Source organism: Microchirus variegatus (genome assembly GCF_963457635.1).
Source record: "Microchirus variegatus genome assembly, chromosome: 8".
NCBI lineage: Eukaryota > Metazoa > Chordata > Actinopteri > Pleuronectiformes > Soleidae > Microchirus > Microchirus variegatus.
The window spans coordinates 18,553,367-18,572,847 of NC_139809.1; the positions used below are offsets into that span (position 1 = coordinate 18,553,367).

A 19,481-nucleotide genomic window follows, 5' to 3' on the forward strand; every position below is an offset into this window, starting at 1 on the left:
GACAGTCTCTGCGTCGACGCAGAGTCTCTACGTAACCTACGCAGAGCACTTTACGCAGAAGTATAAATTGGGCTTTACAGAGCGACATTAGATCATTCTGATTAGAGAAAGGCAAATTCGATTCACACGCATTTGGAGACAGGAGCCTGATTCTACTGGTTTAGAGGTTTAAAACGAGCTGTCAATCACCCTAATTGACCAAGGTAAGCCAGAGCTATGGCGCTGCGTAACTGAAGACGCTGCAGAGCCACAGAGCCACAGAGTTGTTATTACGCACCACACAGGAAGCATCGATTTACAGCGAGTTATCATACTTTTTATTTTTTCCAAAAACAAGTTCATTTTAAACCAATAGTGACATGTTAATAAAATCAAATGGGTTTTTAATAATTTGGTACCTAAGAAATCTCAAATGGCACAGATGTTGCCAAACTGTGCCAACAGAGATAACACCTACACATCTCTTTACTTAAACCTCTGTAATTTCACTCTGCTTCATTTCAGCAGCATCAGACATTGCACAGCTCATGTCCACATGTTGTTACAAGACCTCCGTGTGTTTTTAAGCTCCTACTGCATATTTTAAAGGTGATATTTGCTTTATAATGCAATATTTTTTTAGGCAGGAGAAAAAAATCCTTCAGTTATGCTGTGTTCCAAGTACATTTACTCTGACACAGTGGCATCTGCAGTGAAACTGTGCTATCTGTAGTTTGATACCAAGATAATCCACATAGAGCTTGTAACTGCACAGATTTACTCTATTTAGTTTGGGCATGTCATTTTCGAGCAGGGACTCCAAAAAGAGGGTCAGGGAAGAAGAGGTAAATGTTCTGTAAAAATGTCTTTCTAAGTCATTCCCAAGCTAAAATAAACCTCCATCCTGAAAAGTCCATCCTGAAGCTTCAGCCCTCTTTGCTCACTTTTCTATTTCTCCCCGTGTGTCTGTGTTGGTTCCTCCCACATTCCAAAAACTTGCAGTATGGTGATTATGTAAATTGGAGATTTAAAATTGTGAGAGTGGATGGTTGTATATCTCTGTGTCCCTGTGATGGACGGGTTATCTATTCAGGGTGTGACCTCGCCTATCGCCCGATGTCCCTATTGACCCTTTTGTGGAGGATAAAGCGGTAGAAGATGGATGTACATTATACCTATTTCTTTGGATAAATAATTTTTTCTTGCCCACCCCCATGTCATGTATGTATTTAGGGATAAAACAAACTTGTTTCCCTGTCAAATATATCAAATATTTGATCCGATTTGATTGTTTTTAAGTGTTTTTAAGTGTTTTTAAGTGTACACATATGAACATGAGAGAGGGCAGATGTGGACTTAATGTCTGTTGTGGAGATTGTGATTATCAGGTGAGATGACCAGTGATGGAGTCTGAGTGATGAGTTGTTAAGTATGCACAAACATGAACAATGAGATAACAGCGATGCATCCTCTGTCATTCTGCCAGTGAAAGCTAGAGTTGAGGTGTAGCTTGGAGGAAAAGGCTACAGGTCAAAGTGTCCAGCTCCTTCCTCTGCTGATGCCTACAGTCAACCACTGTGTTATCAGTCCTTTCCCTCAGCAGATGTAGGAGCAACAATGATACAAGAAAGAACACTCTGTGGAGAATTTATGGGAGCCAAGGTTGGACAGAGGCCTTATTGTTCGACTATGTGATTTGTAACTTACAGCTGGTCTATAGTGAGTTTTTAGGTTTGAATCTAGGAATGTGTAAGTGACTAATGTAAAGAGAGCCACTCAATACAGTTTCCCCTAATATGTTCACTAGTTTATTCAGTAAGTGATGAATGAGAGACACTGTGTGTGTTGTGTGTGTGTGTGTGTGTGTGTGTGTGTGTGTGTGTGTGTGTGTGTGTGTGTGTGTGTGTGTGTGTGTGTGTGTGTGTGTGTGTGTGTGTGTGTGTGTGTGTGTGTGTGTGTGTGTGTGTGTGTGTTTGTTTGCATGTCTGTTGTCAACTGTGACGACATGTTTGTGATGAAAGTGTGGTTGGTCATCTGACTTTAGGGATAGGTTTAGGCTAACTTATGTTAAGGTTAGGATCAGGGGCAAGGACATGAACCAGTGAGTGTCCTTAGAAAGAGTGATGTCCAATAATGTGTGTGTTCCTGCATCCACTAAGAGAGAGAGAGAGACTGCTGCACAGCCATGAGTCAGTGACGGACTTAGAGTGGTCCTGTTGCACATATATGTTAGTTATGGAGGTCTACTTACATACATTAACTTGTTTCAATGGTCAAAAACTTCCTAGTTGCTGTAAACGAGCCGATAGAAATCCTCTTTTCTGACGCTGTTCTTGAGTCACGATATTTCAGAGTGAACTTTCACCCCCAGAAGACAGAGTCTTGTGATTTGCCAGTACTATTCAGCACACCAGCTCTCAGAAGCACAGCTCCCCCCTCTGGAACGGTGGATGCACTGCTCCTCATTATCAAAAATTGTTTTAACAATGTTTAAAAATAGCTTCTTCACGACTCCCCGCCGCAGTCCCTTTTATGACTTTGACCCGGAGTCAGACCCAGAGTCAGAAGACACTGTCGCTCGTGAAACACCTCCACAATGGACGTTATTCTTCTTCTGTGGTTCAACGTATGCAACCGGATGTGCCCGGACTAGTGCCCGGAGCAGGAGAACCGCTGTTTACGTAACCGGACCGGGTTTTTTCAGAGATCTCGCTGAGCCCGAGATTACAATAAAACACAGCGTTCTCAGCAGTGGCTGAACTGTTTGTTTAGAAACTTCAGGGCTTCATAAACAAGGTAATGACGCAGATACACACTAAAAAACAGCGTTAATCGGAACTTCCGATCTAGGTCCGCTTTAAAGTCTGTCATGTAGGTTTTCAGTTGAACACTAATGGGGTTTTTTTCCCTCATAAAGAGTGCAGTAATATTAGACTGAAGAAGGCAGAAGGTGCTGCAACTTAAATGTTGTGTCATGGAGGTTTATTTAGTCAAAAACATGAATACATGTCATGTGTGTGTATATACTATAACATAGAGGACATCACAGACAGCTCACTGACCAGCAGCACAGCTGTGATTGTCTGCTGCACGTTGACCAATGACCGTACACGGTCAAGTCTAAGTTTGGGCGTCTTGTTCCTGAGTCATATGAGGTTGTTGCGTCTGTTCCTGGCTGTGTGTTATTTAAAGAAACTGTGTGCGAGAGGGGAGATGAGTCATCGAATGCACAGAAGACACAACTGGACTTTATATCGACAGAGACCAACAAACAAGCGTTCAGACACACATGCACGTCCCTGAGTGCTCATTCTATACACAGATGTGTGCTGAGACAAAGAGGATGATGCTTTCACTCATAGAAATACAGTCCAGCCATCAAACACACACACACACACACACACAGCAAATATAGACTCATATGAATGCACAAAACACACACCTACTCTCTCTCTCTCGCTCCCTCTCTCTTTTTCTATTTATTTTAATGGCAGGAAAAAAAGACAAGACAGGGCCCTCAGCTCAGGCGAAAAAAAGACCACTTGTGGTTTCCATGGAAACTGTCTCCCTTTCACTTTAGGGGGAGGGCAAGCGACTGGCTTGATGAGTTTGTTCGACATTTAAGGTGGATCATGTGCAGAGTTGGAGGAAATTTAAGGCGGTTTTAAAGTGTGAATCCATCGAACTGCACCTCCCTGGAGACCACGGAGGTTGTTCGAGGTAATGGCAGCTTCAGCAAACGGTAAAGCGGAGAAACAAATAATTGCAGCATCCTAGTTTTTCACCTTGGGCTGCACAATCAGCATGCTCAGTCGCCAGGACACACACACACACACACACACACACATATTCCTACGTGTGTTGATATCAAGATCACAAATCTGTTCATAATTACATTACAGCATGATGATGATGCCACAGTAGATTCATACAGACCATTATTGTAAATTATGTGGAGCATGGGATTGGTTTGTGTGTGTACTTGTGTAATTATTACCTCTTTAGGACCTTTCATAAACACTGACCTTGTCAGGACCAGTTGAGGAAGCTCATTTCTGAGGAAGTGGTTAGGTTTAAAATTTGAGAGGTGCTTGGGACGGCTTTGGTGTGGTTATATTTCTCTGTTTTTTATCTTGCCTGTGAAAATGTGCATATTTGGGTAAAGCTTAACGTCTCTCTATTTGTAGACATGACTGTAAAATCCTCACAGCTGTACTGAAATAAAATGCAAGGTAAAGTTAATCAGTGCACATAATGTAAACACGCACTGCTGAACATTCATTCAGTGGAATTTGACATTGGATAAAAACACAGTCTTCCACATTTTTCTGTGTCAAAATGCTGTAATTGCTATGCATTACACGTATATCATATGTATATATACATATAAACAACAATATTCCTGCTCTTCTAAAAATAGCTCCAGTAACTCATGTCGTCAAAACGCTGCTCGTGTTCATAAGCCAATCATTGTCTTTCTACAGTGTTTACAGTGTCTCTCTGCCTGACTCGTGTTTCAGAGAACCAGGGTTAATTCCATAACCTAAAGAGAGAGTCACGGGCTTAATCAGCCTGATGTGAACTGATTTGACAATGGTTTAAATGTAACAGACATTTACTTCTAATAAGGTATAATATGCTAAAACAATCCTTTATTAGTCCAATGGTGAACTGTGCATTGTTAGAGCAGCAAAGACACTGAGCCAAAGGTTATTATTATACATAATAAACATGCATTTATAATACATTAATATTAGAGGTTAATATTTACAATGTAAACAAGTGTTGTATACTTGTGTAAAAGCACAGTGTTATATTGTTATATTGAAAGGTTACCCACTACAGCTTTAATAATATATAGATATAAAATGGACATGGTCAAAACAAGATCATTAAAATGATATAAACTAAAATGACGGTGTTCCTGATTAAACAACAACAGAACAACAGACTATGAATCAGACACTGAGTTTAATTTGAACAATTTCACAGTGTTACACATACGTTTAGGTCAGTACTGAGACTCATGGACATCCTGAGGACTTGAGAGAGGACTAAAGGTTGTGGTTTCAATTCCCAGCTCTGCTCGTCTACATGCCGATGTGTCCTTGGGCAAGACGTTGTTTGAGTGAATGTATTGTGAAGCAGCTTTCAGTGGTCATCAAGACTAGGAAAGTACTATATAAACACAGAGCTTTAGCCTCACACACACACTTTAAAGAGGGTTGTCAGCAGCATCATGTGTGTGTGTTTCTATGTGCATGTGTGTTTGGCTTTTTGTAATAATCTGGCTGCAGCTCCCTGATGACTCACTGTTAGTGTCATCATTTTCAATCTGTAAAACACAACTCTTCTGCTCCTGCTTGTTTTATTTCCCTGTGGAAAAGGCCCACTCGCAGACAGTAGTGGTGGATTTCATGAATCAGACTCTTCCTCTTATTAGACATGACGTGAGGAAATGTTCACATGAAGGAGGACGATCGGGCTCAATGTGATGCTCACTGAAGAATGCTAATCACCAATGTTGTTTGTCTATTATTCTGTGGGAGTGGGAGGGGGAGGGGAGGGGAGGGACCTGGCGTCGGTGTCTGTGCAGTTGTGTTTACCTTGGCTTTATAATGTGACATCAGTCTTCTTGTGTTGATTATGCTTTAGTGAAGGCTGAGTGATTAAAATGAAAACTAAATGTGCGTACAACGGCAGAGAGAGATCATTAAGTGTTTGGGTGTTTCAGTGACAAACTAAAATAAGTGGAATAGAAGAGTTGGGTAAAGATTATGTTAAATCAATTTTCAGTGCTCGTTAATGACGGAGAGAGAGAAAAGAGATAAATCAGAACATGGATGGAGTGAGGAGGGGAGGATGGAAAAAAAACAGGAAAAAACTACTAGGTGGGTGAAAAAAGGAGATAAATGAAGTAGTAAAGTCAAGGTATTGCATGTTCTCACCAACAAAAATGTGTAGTTTTGTGATTAGGTTAATTCCATCCATCCATCTTCTACCACTTTATCCTCCACATGACGGGTGTGGGACTGCTGGTTCTAATCCCAGCTGTCATAGGGAGAAAGGCGGGGCTGGTTGCCAGTCTATGACAGGGCAAACTGACTCACACTCACCTACGGGTAATTTAAAGTGTCCAGTTTATGCATTATTTGGGTAGTTGGGTAGTTATCACGATAGTATGTTTTAAGTTTATTTCCCCTGCTAGGTAGTGGTATGGACACATGAAATTGGGGGGCTGCAAGTTTGAGACCTCTGCTCTAAATTGAGCATTATGAGAAAGTGAGAGGAGACGGTTATTCCTCTCAATATTTGTCCTGCTCCTCGTCCTGTGTCAGCTGTGATCAGCTCCAGCCCCTCGCTGACCCTCATGTGGACGATAAAGCAGTAGATGATGACTGAGTGAGAGGTGGTGTGCACCTGCCATAACATGGGGATGAAAGGAAGAGAGGGCAGGGTGTGATGTATGAGACCATTTAAATGGTCTTATCATCATCAACGTGCCTGTGATCCTGCAGCCACTGCTGCAGATTCAAGTGCTGTCTCGTCATTAAAGGAGCACTTTGGGAGCATCTTGCTGTGAGCCCTGAGATTTGTGTGGTTTTCCCTCAGTGGTTCAATTTAATGTCAACATTCCTTCTTCTGCTCTCGGTACAATCTGACTTCATTTGCCTCCTCTTGTTTTTCCTCTCCTCTCTCAGAGCTGCCCTATGGCTGGGAGAAGATAGACGACCCCATCTACGGCAGCTACTACGTCGAGTAAGTGTCGCAATTGACTCGGTGAACTCAGTAGTAAAACTGGAAATGTATATCCGTGCATTTGCAGCATCTTGAAATGAATTATTCATGGGTAAAATTCTCATTTTCTGCTCGTTTGAATTATCTTTGACAGTGACATGCACTGACCTGAGAACGCTGCTGATGGAATCTCATTAGATCATCAAAACCATTTCATGTGTTTTTTTGAAGGTGCTGTGCAACCAGAATGACATGCAATTAAAAAGTACTTCAGAATAACATTTTACATCAATTAGTAACGCATATTATTCTTTATGTTTGCAAACGGTTTGATATACTTTCAGTATGTATTCAGTGGTATTATGAAGAATAACTCCCCTGCTTCCTCTCAGGGTGAGTCATTTGATTTATAGTCAGCATGAAAGAATCAGTGAGATGTTGATGTTGCTGCAGGTGTTTTCAGTTGTTCTGACCCCAGCCCTCTGCTCATGCTTCTCGGATGATTGAAATAACACAAGGGTAATTGACTTAAAGGTGCCATATGTAAGAATGTGGCCAAAAACGGTTACTACGTTCAAATTCAATAATACCAAGGTCTTTTAGGTTTCGTTTTCTGACGTAACTGGCAACTTGTGGTTGCTCGGCAGCTGAGACTCTACTGACTGCAATGATTGGTAGACGGCGGTAGGTGGCGCCACATGCCAAAACATGATTTCAAAACATAAACATGATTTGCAGTCTGAAAAATATTATTTTGGCTGTATTGTTGTTGTTGGTGAGTTCAGTTTGTTATATGAACATTATTCCTGAGTCTCTGTGACATATTAGGAGGATTTTATGGCCAGTTGTTTTAGATTTATTACATAATGCACCTTTAAAGTATTACTGTAATGGTGTTTGAAGGCCGTATTTACAAACAAAGAGAAGCAACAAACCTAAACCAAAGTTACTTTATCACTTAATGACATAACAGTATCTAAACTGTTATGTCTATGTTTCCATTGAGAGTGAACACAGCATATCCTGATCCTAATCCTAACAGTTAGAGGGAACTAACTCCAAATATCACTGTGGCGCAGTCGAATAATGGAATGGTAATCTCACCCTAAATCTTTTTTCTTTTTCTGGTGTATCTCTGTTGATTTGTATAAGATATATACGTATATATGTGTATATAACAATAAATAATTTCACTTCTAATCTTTTTTTTTCTTTTTCTTTTTTTAAACTTTATTTTTAAGGAGTTTTACAATATATATGGAAAAAAGAGAACAAGGAACGTAAAAAAGTAAAAAAAAAGGAAAGGGGCACAGATGGAGAAAATAATAGACACAGGTGGAAAATGAATCAATATGATGTGTACATTTTAAGAGATAGGGCTAGGTCCAGGTTTTAAAGACATTTCAGTTCTTGTAGCTCTATTTACCCACAATCTTTACTTTCCTTTATATCATAAAGTGTACAGTACCACATGTATTCAAACATAACAGAAAATAATCAATCACCTTAGCAAATGTGAACTGTGTCCTGTTGTGATGAGGGACCATTTATTCCAGACGAGTTGTCCATTTCCTCCAGTATGTAGTGAATGTGTCCATGCACAGGTTCACTTCACGTCTTTAATGTCATTTGTAATCTCACACTGTATCTTTTAGTCACATCAACCGAAGGACTCAGTTTGAGAACCCAGTCATTGAGGCCAAGAGGCGCCTGGAGCAGCAGCAGCAGATTCAGAGTCAGGGACTGTCTGCTCTACCATTGCCCACCATCTACAGAGGTACACATGGAGCACATGGATTATGTACACTGAACACAACATATGGACAAAGTCACTCACTTGCATAAATATGAAAACGCCCGGACAGCAGAAAGGGGCACAGGACCCCTGATATTCATTTTTCATTATTCTCCCTAAGACGTGTCACGGAATCGGAGGTTTAATGACACAAAGCACAGGGTGGAATGGAGATCAGTGGCAGTGAAGGAGACAGAGAGCATTCTCACCCTCAGGCCTTTCCAGGCATATCAGGACGTGCTAGACCATGCACTGTGAAAACTGTGTATGTCTAATGAGTCAGCTTCACTCTAATAAAGGCTAATGTTTGCTTATTGGTGTTTACATATGCAGGGATTCATTCACCACTTATTTTTGACATACGAAAAAACAAATGAACAATGAAACTGCAGTGTATAACCTTTACATACAAACAAAGGACCATAGTCAATGAGTTCACACAGTGCTGAGTACGTCTATCAGCTCCACACAACTCTCTGAGCAGTGGTTAGAGCTCATGTTGCCTGGCGACATTACTGCGCTGCTCACAGGAAGTGATTTGTTTTATGTGAAGACAGACGGAGGCAACAGTGACTCTGTATACACACAAACACCCCCTCAGTCAGGTCTGATAGTACTGCTTGGCTGCAGCACACATACACAAAGCTTTACGTTTTCTTGACGTCGATGATGCATCTCTCTCCCTACAGAGAAGCCATTATTTACGAGGGACCCGACCCAGCTGAAGGGCACCTTCCTGTCCACAGGCCTGCAGAAAAGCAACATGGGCTTTGGCTTCACCATCATAGGAGGTGACGAGCCCGACGAGTTCCTGCAAGTGAAGAGTGTAATCCCAGACGGACCCGCCGCTCAGGACGCAAAGATGGACACAGGTAAGGACCTGAACCTGTACACACACTGCTCCTTTGTGCTGCGTCAACTTCAACGAATGAACTAAGCAATAATAAAGCATTGGGCCATATTTTGTTGTCTTCATGTCCCTTTAAGGTTTTGTCACCCAACAGAAACATATGTATTCATCCATATTAAACACAGGTCAGGCCTCTCACCACAAAAAAAAACACCTGGGGTCCGTTTCACAAAGCAGGTTCAACAAACTCTGAGTCTAACCCTGAACTCTGAGTTGATCTACTCTGAGAAAGGAAACTCTGAGTTTTCGGTTCCACAACAGCTGATTTGAGTTAGTTTGTTCAACTCGGAGTAGTTTCACCCGAAGTTAAGCGTGTGCACCACAAGTATAAAAAGACAGCATGAATGGAGCCCCGTTTCGACGAGTCACCATGACAACGGGGAAGCGGAGGTTGACGTTATTCACCCACTGGAGTTGGAAATATTAATGCGCTCATACGGTGAGTTTGAGCATGTTTTTAGAAGGAAGTGTAACACAGCAGCAAAAGAGAGGGAGACGGCGTCAGAGAACACTGCTGCTGATGAGGAAGTTTAAATGTCGTCCTTTGCACAATCACAATAATATTACAGCGGGAAACTGCTTGAGTTGTAGACTATTAATTTATTTATTTAGGTGTAATCCCGCGGGGGAGAAGTGCACTTGGCAGCAGTTTAATATGAAACATAAAAACATTGTTCAAACAGGTAAAACCTCAGTATAATCTCATGGGATTACCTCATTTTGATCATGTTTTACATAAAGTAAATATGAAGTGGCTGTTTGACTGTATACAGTTGTTTTATCACCAACATAATGATGTTTTCACACATAAATGACTTCTCATTCATTATATCATGTTCAAGTGCTCTGCATCTATGACGTTGTATAAAAGAAAAATTTGTAAATTTGTAAGTAATTTTAAAAAAACGCAGTGCAACACACAATTTCTGCTGTGATGTGAGAGCGTGACTCCGGTTGTTAATGTTGAAATGTAAGGACGGATTAGGTTGTGAATGTAAATGATGAACTGTGACGTGAAACAGTACCGCTCAAAAAGAAAAGTGTCTGGAAACGTAAGAACATCTATGCGCGGTCTGATAATCATCTCCTGACAAATATTTAATTCTCTGAGCAGTAATGCTGCTCCTTCATCCACAGGATCACTGTCAAAAGCACATGTTAGTGAAAATAGTCTCCACCTGATATAACTTCTAATGTAGACGCAGAACAGATGCAGAACAGACTTCAAAACTCTGTTGACTGAATGAATGAGGAAATCAAATACCGTGTGTGTCTGAAAGAGGGCGGAGACAGAGAGAAACTCAAGGTTTGTTGAGAAAAACCTGCTCCTGACCAGGTTAGTTTCAAAGAGCATGTTACCATGGTAACTGACCGAGAGCTTAAGTTACCTCTCTCTGTGAAACAGGCTAGAGTTTCTCCTCTTTCTCTAGTTTGACTTATTTCCCTTTGTGAAACGGAGAGTTTCCCTCATTTCAGGGTTAACAGACTCAGAGTTTTCACTAAACCTGCTTTCTGAAACAGACCCCTGGTCTGTAGAAACAAATATACCATCAATTCATAGAAATGTGAATTTTAGGGCTCTTTTTCCACCTTGTGCTCCATTTTTGTTGATCATGTTTTGTCTTTATTGGTCCAGTGTGGAACCTTTAGGAGAGTTAATGATAGAAATGTTATATACCAGCACTAAGTATGTTTGTATAATCACTTTAAAATAAAACCTTGTTTTTATTTTCAGGGCCTTGCAATTCATGCTTGCTGCCATCTTGCAGGGCCATGTTTCTATAGTGAACGGTCATTATTATGTTTTTGGAGCAAAGATGTGAATTTTTAACTATTTTCAGCTCATTGGTTTTAGTGTTATTTAGTAATGAAAACAAGTTCTCTGGTTGTTCAGCTTCTTAAGCAATAAATATGTTTTGTTTTTTTGATACAATTAACAAAGAAATCAAAATAATTTTGGTATGGACCAAACAAAGAAAGTAGTTGAGAGATAAATCCGTGATGAAAATAAGCGTTATTTGCAGCTCCAGTAAATAGGAAGATTAGTTGCTACTTCCTACTCCATTAAAAAAACAACTTTTCTTTTGCAATTTTGATTGTGTTTTGTTTTTATTATGTTTTATTATTTTATTATGTTCATGTTTTGAAAAAGAGCCTCATTTATTCATTCATTCATTCATTCATTCATTCATTATTTCAATACAGTGGCCCAGAGGTGTCAGGCCAAATACTGTGTTGTGGCGTTTGTATTTGTGTTGTGGCGTTTGTATTTGTGTTGTGGCTTTTGTATTTGTTTTGTGGCTTTTGTGTTTGTGTTGTGGCGTTTGTATTTGTGTTGTGGCGTTTATTTGTGTTGTGGCTTTTGTATTTGTGTTGTGGCTTTTGTATTTGTGTTGTGGCTTTTGTGTTTGTGTTGTGGTGTTTGTATTTGTGTTGTGGCGTTTTTATTTGTGTTGTGGCGTTTGTATTTGTGTTGTGGCTTTTGTATTTGTGTTGTGGCTTTTGTATTTGTGTTGTGGCGTTTGTATTTGTGTTGTGGCTTTTGTGTTGTGGCTTTTGTATTTGTGTTGTGGCGTTTGTATTTGTGTTGTGGCTTTTGTATTTGTGTTGTGGCGTTTGTATTTGTGTTGTGGCGTGGCGTTTGTATTTGTGTTGTGGCGTTTGTATTTGTGTTGTGGCGTTTGTATTTGTGTTGTGGCGTTTGTATTTGTGTTGTGGCGTTTGTATTTGGCCTGGCACCTCTGGGCCACCGTATTTCAAATACACGACACATAAACCAACAAAGAAGAGGAAGGAGTCATTGGCAAACAGAGCTCTTTTCTGAAGGCCACTGTAGTTTAACAGAAGCGTCCTCTGCTTGTTGCAGTCTGCTGTCTCACCAGTAGATGTCACTAATTCTTTCACGCTGAATCAACAAACACAGCTGTTCAAATTCCCTAAGATGTATCCAAAATGAATGGCATTAATCATGTGCTTGCAATAATGTGTTAAGCAAACAAAGGTCAAAGCACATCTTAGAAATTAAAATCTTAGTGATGGAGGTTTCACAATCCCCACAAATATCAATCCATCTTTGTGAGGGGACGTTTTCAGCCCTTGGTGGCAGATTTGGGGCGACCTATATTAGCGCCTGTGGCACTGTGTGTCCCAGACAAGGACTCCAGTTTCCTCTCAGCACATTGTGTGTCCTCTCTCAGTGCACCTTCAACAACACACCAGCACACTACAGCTACTTCATTAGGGGAATCATCTCTACTGTTACAGTGACACTGCAGCTGCAGCATGATTAGACCGGCGCCACTGCTCTCATCATTACTGAGCATCAGTCATACGCAGGTACACCAGTGCCACCAAGCTTTCCCACGCTCACCTTTGTGCTTTGCTTCATAACCCGCGCCGTACGTGGCTGTTAGAGACCTCACTGCAGCAACAAACATGTTTAAAACACATCACATCGCTCCCTGTTTATTCAGTGTACATCTGCTGGGACGAGAGACTCACTTATCCTCTGTTAAATCCATTCTGAAGACACTATTTTACACTCACTGTCTGGACTTTACCATTCAGAACTTTTTAATTCTTTTAAGGTGGTGACTTTGTTTCTTATTTTACTGCTTTTATTGTTTTATGATGTTTTCTTATGTTGTCTGATTCCCATTCCCATTTGAATTGCTTCAGCTCGGCCTTTTATTTGTCTTGTGCTTTTAAAAGGTGCTGCGTGACAAAGTTTGGAGCTGTGCCAATCTCAGCTGACATAGGGTCATAGGCGGCTACACCCTGGACAGATCGCCAGTCCATCACAGGGACAAACAACCATTCACTCTCACACTCAGGGTGAATTTTAGAGTGACCAATTTACCTAATCCACATTATTATTATGGACTGTGGGAGGAAAACCCATGCACACACAGGGAGAACATGCAAACTCCATGCAGAAAGGCCTGGCGACCTGTCCAGGGTGTTGTTCCCCACCTTTCACATTGTCTGGTCAGGTTCAGAGATTGATTTACTGTACTAGGTTTGATGTGAGCTCTACTGTCTGCACGCTTCTTCTTTTGTCTCCTAGTTTGTTTGTGGTTTTCTTGTATCTCGAATGAATCTCTTTCTGTTTTTTTTATTTATCTATAACCATTTCTCTTTGTCTATCTGTCATACCCTGTATAACGTTTTTCTTATCGCACAGTCTGACACTTCCCCTCTGCTCTCAGCCTCAGCATATTTTTCTTCTCCTGTCTCTTTCTACCTCTCTAGCTTTTCTCTCTGTTCTATTCTGTCTCTCTGTTTTCATTGCTGTCTCTTCATCTTGCTCCTCTCTGCTCTGTGACATTGCCAGAGCTGCTCACACACACACACACACACACACACACACACACACACACACACACACACACACACACACACACACACACACACACACACACACGCTCACTCACTCATGCACACAATCACACTGTCACATGTGGACACTCTCTGGCTCAGATTAGCTGGCCTGTAGAGCCATGTGGCATTGCTCTTAGGGATTGTGTAGGATTGTGCATGTGGCATGAGCAGCATGTGTGTGTGTGTCTCTCTGTGTGTGCACATGCTCAGAGGAGTGTGTGTGTGTCTGTTTGTCTGCACAGCTGTGAAATAGAGGATTTGAGGCAGCTGCATTTGTCGTGGGGCTGTAACTTTGCGCACATTCAAACGTCAGCAGAGATGACAGAGAGTACCTAGTGTCGCGTCAGTGAAGTGGCTTCACCTCGTCGTTATTGTGTGTGTGTGTGTGTGTGTGTGTGTGTGTGTGTGTGTGTGTGTGTGTGTGTGTGTGTGTGTGTGACCTGACAAATAAAAGTTTTCTTCAAAAGAGCTTTATTGCTGTGTGAAACACACGTTTACATTGCCATGACAAGCGTAAAAATACAACAAAATTGTGTATTGAAATATTATGGAGACATGTCGTGATGCACAATAGAAAAGTAGAAAAATCAGAATAAAATACTGCTTTTTTTAAAAAAGAAAACAACGACTGAGATGAAAATGCTCCGTGAACCAGTTTTATCCTCTCGGTGAGGGTCACAGAGGGAGCTGGAGCCAATCCCAGCTGACATTCTTTCACTGTCTGAACCTGATGAAAAATGAATTGCATTGTCATCTTGGAAAATAAAACTCATTCATTCAGAATATTTCGGTCACCTGACCTCTTTTTTAATGCATAATGTTCCTGAACAAAGACCTGACCTGAACTGAAGTGACCCCAGACCATAATGCTGACCCCACACTCCTGCACAGTATAGGCTCAAAGCCAGATATTCAAATATATGACTTATTTCCCATTTTGCCGGGCAGTGTATATTCCTGTGTGACACTTGACAGGGATTGTGTGTTTTCACTGCTGCTGCTGCTGCTGCTGCTCTGATACCACAGAGAGTTGACATTTACAGACAATGACAAATTGTGTGTGCTTAACAACTGAGACCAGATCATGTGTGGTCCACCAGCCTGTTTTTACCGTGGCATAAACAAATATCCCTGAATGAAAACACAGACTTTTTTTTTTTTTAAGGTGAATTTAATGCGATTTAATAAGACATTTCACCTTCAGCAGGTCATCCATGACTGCACGCCTTAAGGCAATGAGTTGTTGCCATGTGATTGGCTGATCATGGGTATGTATAGCATGGTGCATGGCCTAGGTCATCGGATCTGGACCCACATACCATCCTATCTGGTCCTGGACCTGTTTTCATACATCATTAATTAAAACATTTTAAATGAACTGGTGCAGCTTCTCCGTCTTTTATGGCACTAGAGGTCCAGGAACCACAGAACAATTCCATGTGCCGTTAATGACCACATGATGACACTGACCCAATCATATCCACACTGGATAGATGAGCAGAGCATCTGCATCGCTCACTGTCTTGCACTGACTCATACTTCCGGCAGCCACACTGAGACCCACACTCGTTTTCCTGCTGTCATAATGTCTGTCGACTCTTAGTGTGAACTGCTCGACTTTCACAGCAACATAAACAGAAAACGATCTCGAAACCCAGTTTCAGCATTGCATATTGAGACGTCTCGATCTACCGCATATGCCATAAATTCAACACTTCCTGTTTGTGTTTCAAAGTAAAGCCCTCTGCAGTTTCAGTTTCCAGAAACAATCCGTTAATACGTTTTCTCTGGTTTCCTCCTACACATGAGGGTCGAGCCTGTAGCCTGTGTAAGGCTAAATGTGTGATACACAGGGTCAACATATAGAGACCAACAACCATTCTCTCACACATTCACTCCAATGGTCAATTGAGAGTGTCCAATGTTCGCATGTTCTGACTGTGGGAGGAAGCTGTAGAACCTGGAGAGAACCCATGCACTGTGAAATATTTGCAGGACCACAGATGTGTGAATTCATACTAAAGAATCCTGGTGTTTCATTGGTTACAGAACAGTATTTAAATGTATATCATAGCATTTTACAAAAGGCAAACCCTGAGTAAAATATACAGCAGCTCCCTGAGTGAACAAAAGAGATAGAGATGAGGAAAAATGGAATGAAATTGCACTTCATTTTGTTTGGTTATCACAATGATTATGGAGGCAGGCAAATCAGCGTCTTTGTCACCAGAGAGGAGAGAGTTGGAAAAACACATGTACACGTGTTTCCATTGTTTTGGGCCTGCTTTTGGACATTGAGACAAACACTCAACCAAATGTTATCATAAATGTGTTTTATACTGTTCGTATGTCAAAGTTAACACAGAAAATCTGGTGTTTGTGTACAACTGCCGTGTTTTTTTCCTTAATAAAACCTTTCGTTTTTCTTCATTTTAAATTGCTAATACACTATAAGCATGACATACAATAAATTGATATGACAATTTTAGATATTTAAAGAAAAATAAGGACTTCGTCACAGGACATTTTCTCATGTGTAAAAGTCCGGACGGACTATTTGAGGCTGAGGTGTTGAATGTTAAATGTCACATATTTACTATTTTTATTTTAGTCCAAAATTTGACGAAAACGATCTACTATACTATGTCGTCCAAAAATGTTCGAAAAAATGTTTTTGTCCAAAATTTGAAAAAAAAGACATACTATACTATGACGTATAGTATAATATAGTTTTTACTACAAAAAAAATTGGAAAAAATATTTTTTCGTCCAAAATTTGACTAAATCAACATACTATACTATGTCGTCCAAAAATTTTGAAAAAATATTTTTTGTTCCAAAATTTGACAAAAAACGACATACGATACTACGTCGTCTAAACATTTTTGGAAAACATTTTTTTGTCCAAATTTTGAAAAAAAAAAAAGTCATACTATACTTTGTCGTCCAAAATTTGACAAAAAACGACATACTTTACTTTGACGTCAAACATTTTTTGAAAAAATGTTTTTAGTCCAAAATTTTTCTAAAACGACATACTACACCATGTCATCCAAAATTTTTAGATACAAATGTTTTGTTCCATAATTTGACAAAAACGATATACTATACTATGTCGTCCAAAATGTTTAGAAATTAATTTTTTGTCCAAACGACACTATACTATGTAGTCCAAAATTTGACAAAAAAATTTATTTTTTTATTTTGTACGGCAGTTTAATTTTTCACCTAATAGTAAATTACGTTTTTATAAATGTGCTTTCTTTCTTGTTGCTGGTCCTCAGGTGACGTCATCGTCTACATTAACGACATCTGTGTGCTCGGCACCACTCACGCTGATGTGGTCAAACTCTTTCAGTCCGTGCCCATCGGTCAGAGCGTGACCCTGGTGCTCTGTCGAGGATATCCTCTGCCTTTTGACCCCGAGGACCAAAGTGGAGCGGCGAGCGCCTCTCTGACGCCGATTGGCCTAGAGCACCGCCCCCTGGTGGTGAACGGCCGCGGCAGCTACGACCCGTACCTGGAGTACCTGTCGTTGAGCTCTCAGCTGCCTCCTCAGGCTCTGGCCCAGTCTCATCACCCCGGTGACACACACCTGGACGGCTCATCGCTGCCCCCGACCACACCAGGCTCAGCCTCGGCACTCACGCCTCACGATGACGTTTCTGTGAGCTCCACGGGAAACGCAGGGGTTACCGGGGCAACAGCACAAGGGGCGGAGCTGCTGACGGTTACCATGGTGAAAGGGGTGGAGGGATTTGGCTTCACCATTGCCGACAGTCCGACTGGTCAGCGAGTTAAACAGGTGATGTATCATGGTTCATCTGTACATAATATACAGTAGAAGAAGATCAGCAGGTGTTTACAGTCAGTGTTTTGCCCTATTATTTTCATATTAGAGCCATTTTTAATCACTTCATTTATTCCATCAGGCAAGTGTTTATGATTTTTGTTGTGTGTTTTCACACAATTCACTACACTTATGTAAAACCAATGATGTAATACACACAGTTAATATGCTTCAGCATAACAATAAAGTAGAGTAGTTGATTTGATGGTATCTCAGCAATGCTACTTTACATTTTAAAAGTATTCCACAAAATACCTGTATATCACAATATCTGTGAGGAAAAATCACAGTAAGATATTTTCCCCCAAATCATTGAGCCGTATTAGTCAGCTAATCTATAAGAGGAGATAGAACAGCAGAAGTTTTAGGAAACCCCCATTTGTCCAAATCACTCAAAAAATCATATACGTTTTATATAAAGCAACTACTGGAAAAAAAACTGGGATACTGTATCATCTGATTTATGTAATAATAATAATATGTATTGATCGAACACTTCTCAAAACAAGGTTACAAACTGCAAATGCTGCTGCAGTAATTTAGAGGTGATATGATAAAATAATGTAAAATGAAAACACCAAGCAAGCTTATATATACAGTATATATGTAATATGTTATATTTTTAATAATCAAATAATTACAACTGAATGTGTTATTACTACTATTATAAAAACATATTCATATTTAGTATTATATTGGGTCAGTTTTCTATCAGCTCGCTGGCAGCTGTGCCTCAGCCACACACACTGAGGAGGTCATGGGTCATGTTTTCATTAGGAAATGATGTTAAAGTGATGAGCAGCATGTAATCGAAGGCAGGGCCGTACACTGTTTGTGGCCTGTGGGCCGACAGTTTACGCCTCTGTATTATACACTTTATACAGAACAGTCAGAGAAAGGCAGTTAGCAAAGAAGACACAGTTTCATGTGTAACAGTGTAAACTCAACGTTATCTTCTTTATTAATTATATTATATTATTATATCACATATATAAATATACATGTATATATTATATTTGCATGATAAGAATAATGCCCCCTTTGTGTGTTAAAAAGCTAAATTATAATCCCATGGTTATTTTATTATGTCCTTTTGACCAGGAGTGTAGATGAAAAAAATAGAAAAGATGAGTTACATCTTTTCTCTGGTGTAGAATTTACTGTATATTAGTAAATGAATAATTCCCTCAAGTTGTTTGTTTAATGTTATTCTAGGTCACCTGTCCTCATCATTCACCTGTCCTCACCTGTCCTAATTATTCACCTGTACTCACCTGTCCTCATTATTCAGCTGTCCTCAACCTGTCCTCATCATTCACCTGTCCTCATTATTCACCTGTCCTCATCATTCACCTGTCCTCATTCATCTGTCCTCATCATTCACCTGTCCTCACCTGTCCTCATCATTCACCTGTCCTCAACCTGTCCTCATCATTCACCTGTCCTCATCATTCACCTCTCCTCATCATTCACCTGTTCTCATCATTCACCTGTCCTCATCATCATTCACCTGTCCTCATTATTCACCTGTTCTCATCATTCACCTGTCCTCATTATTCACCTGTCCTCATCATTCACCTCTCCTCATCATCATTCACCTGTCCTCATTCATCTGTCCTCATTATTCATCTGTCCTCATTCATCTGTCCTCATCATTCATCTGTCCTCATTATTCACCTGTCCTCATCATTCACCTGTCCTCATCATCATTCACCTGTCCTCATTATTCACCTGTTCTCATCATTCACCTGTCCTCATTATTCACCTGTCCTCATTCATCTGTCCTCATCATTCACCTGTCCTCACCTGTCCTCATCATTCACCTGTCT

General features: G+C 40.4%; 1 protein-coding gene across 1 annotated transcript in view; it reads left to right on the top strand.

Moving 5' to 3' along the window:
• magi2b (membrane associated guanylate kinase, WW and PDZ domain containing 2b) overlaps positions 1-19,481 on the top strand; it is a gene marked incomplete at both ends in the record, with an annotated part of 135,880 nt that overhangs the window by 89,263 nt on the left and 27,136 nt on the right. The window contains 4 exons of the mRNA XM_083894162.1: positions 6,681-6,738; positions 8,373-8,494; positions 9,202-9,384; positions 17,087-17,607. Coding sequence (XP_083750288.1) covers positions 6,681-6,738; positions 8,373-8,494; positions 9,202-9,384; positions 17,087-17,607 — 884 coding nt within the window. The remainder of the gene's footprint in view (positions 1-6,680; positions 6,739-8,372; positions 8,495-9,201; positions 9,385-17,086; positions 17,608-19,481) is intronic.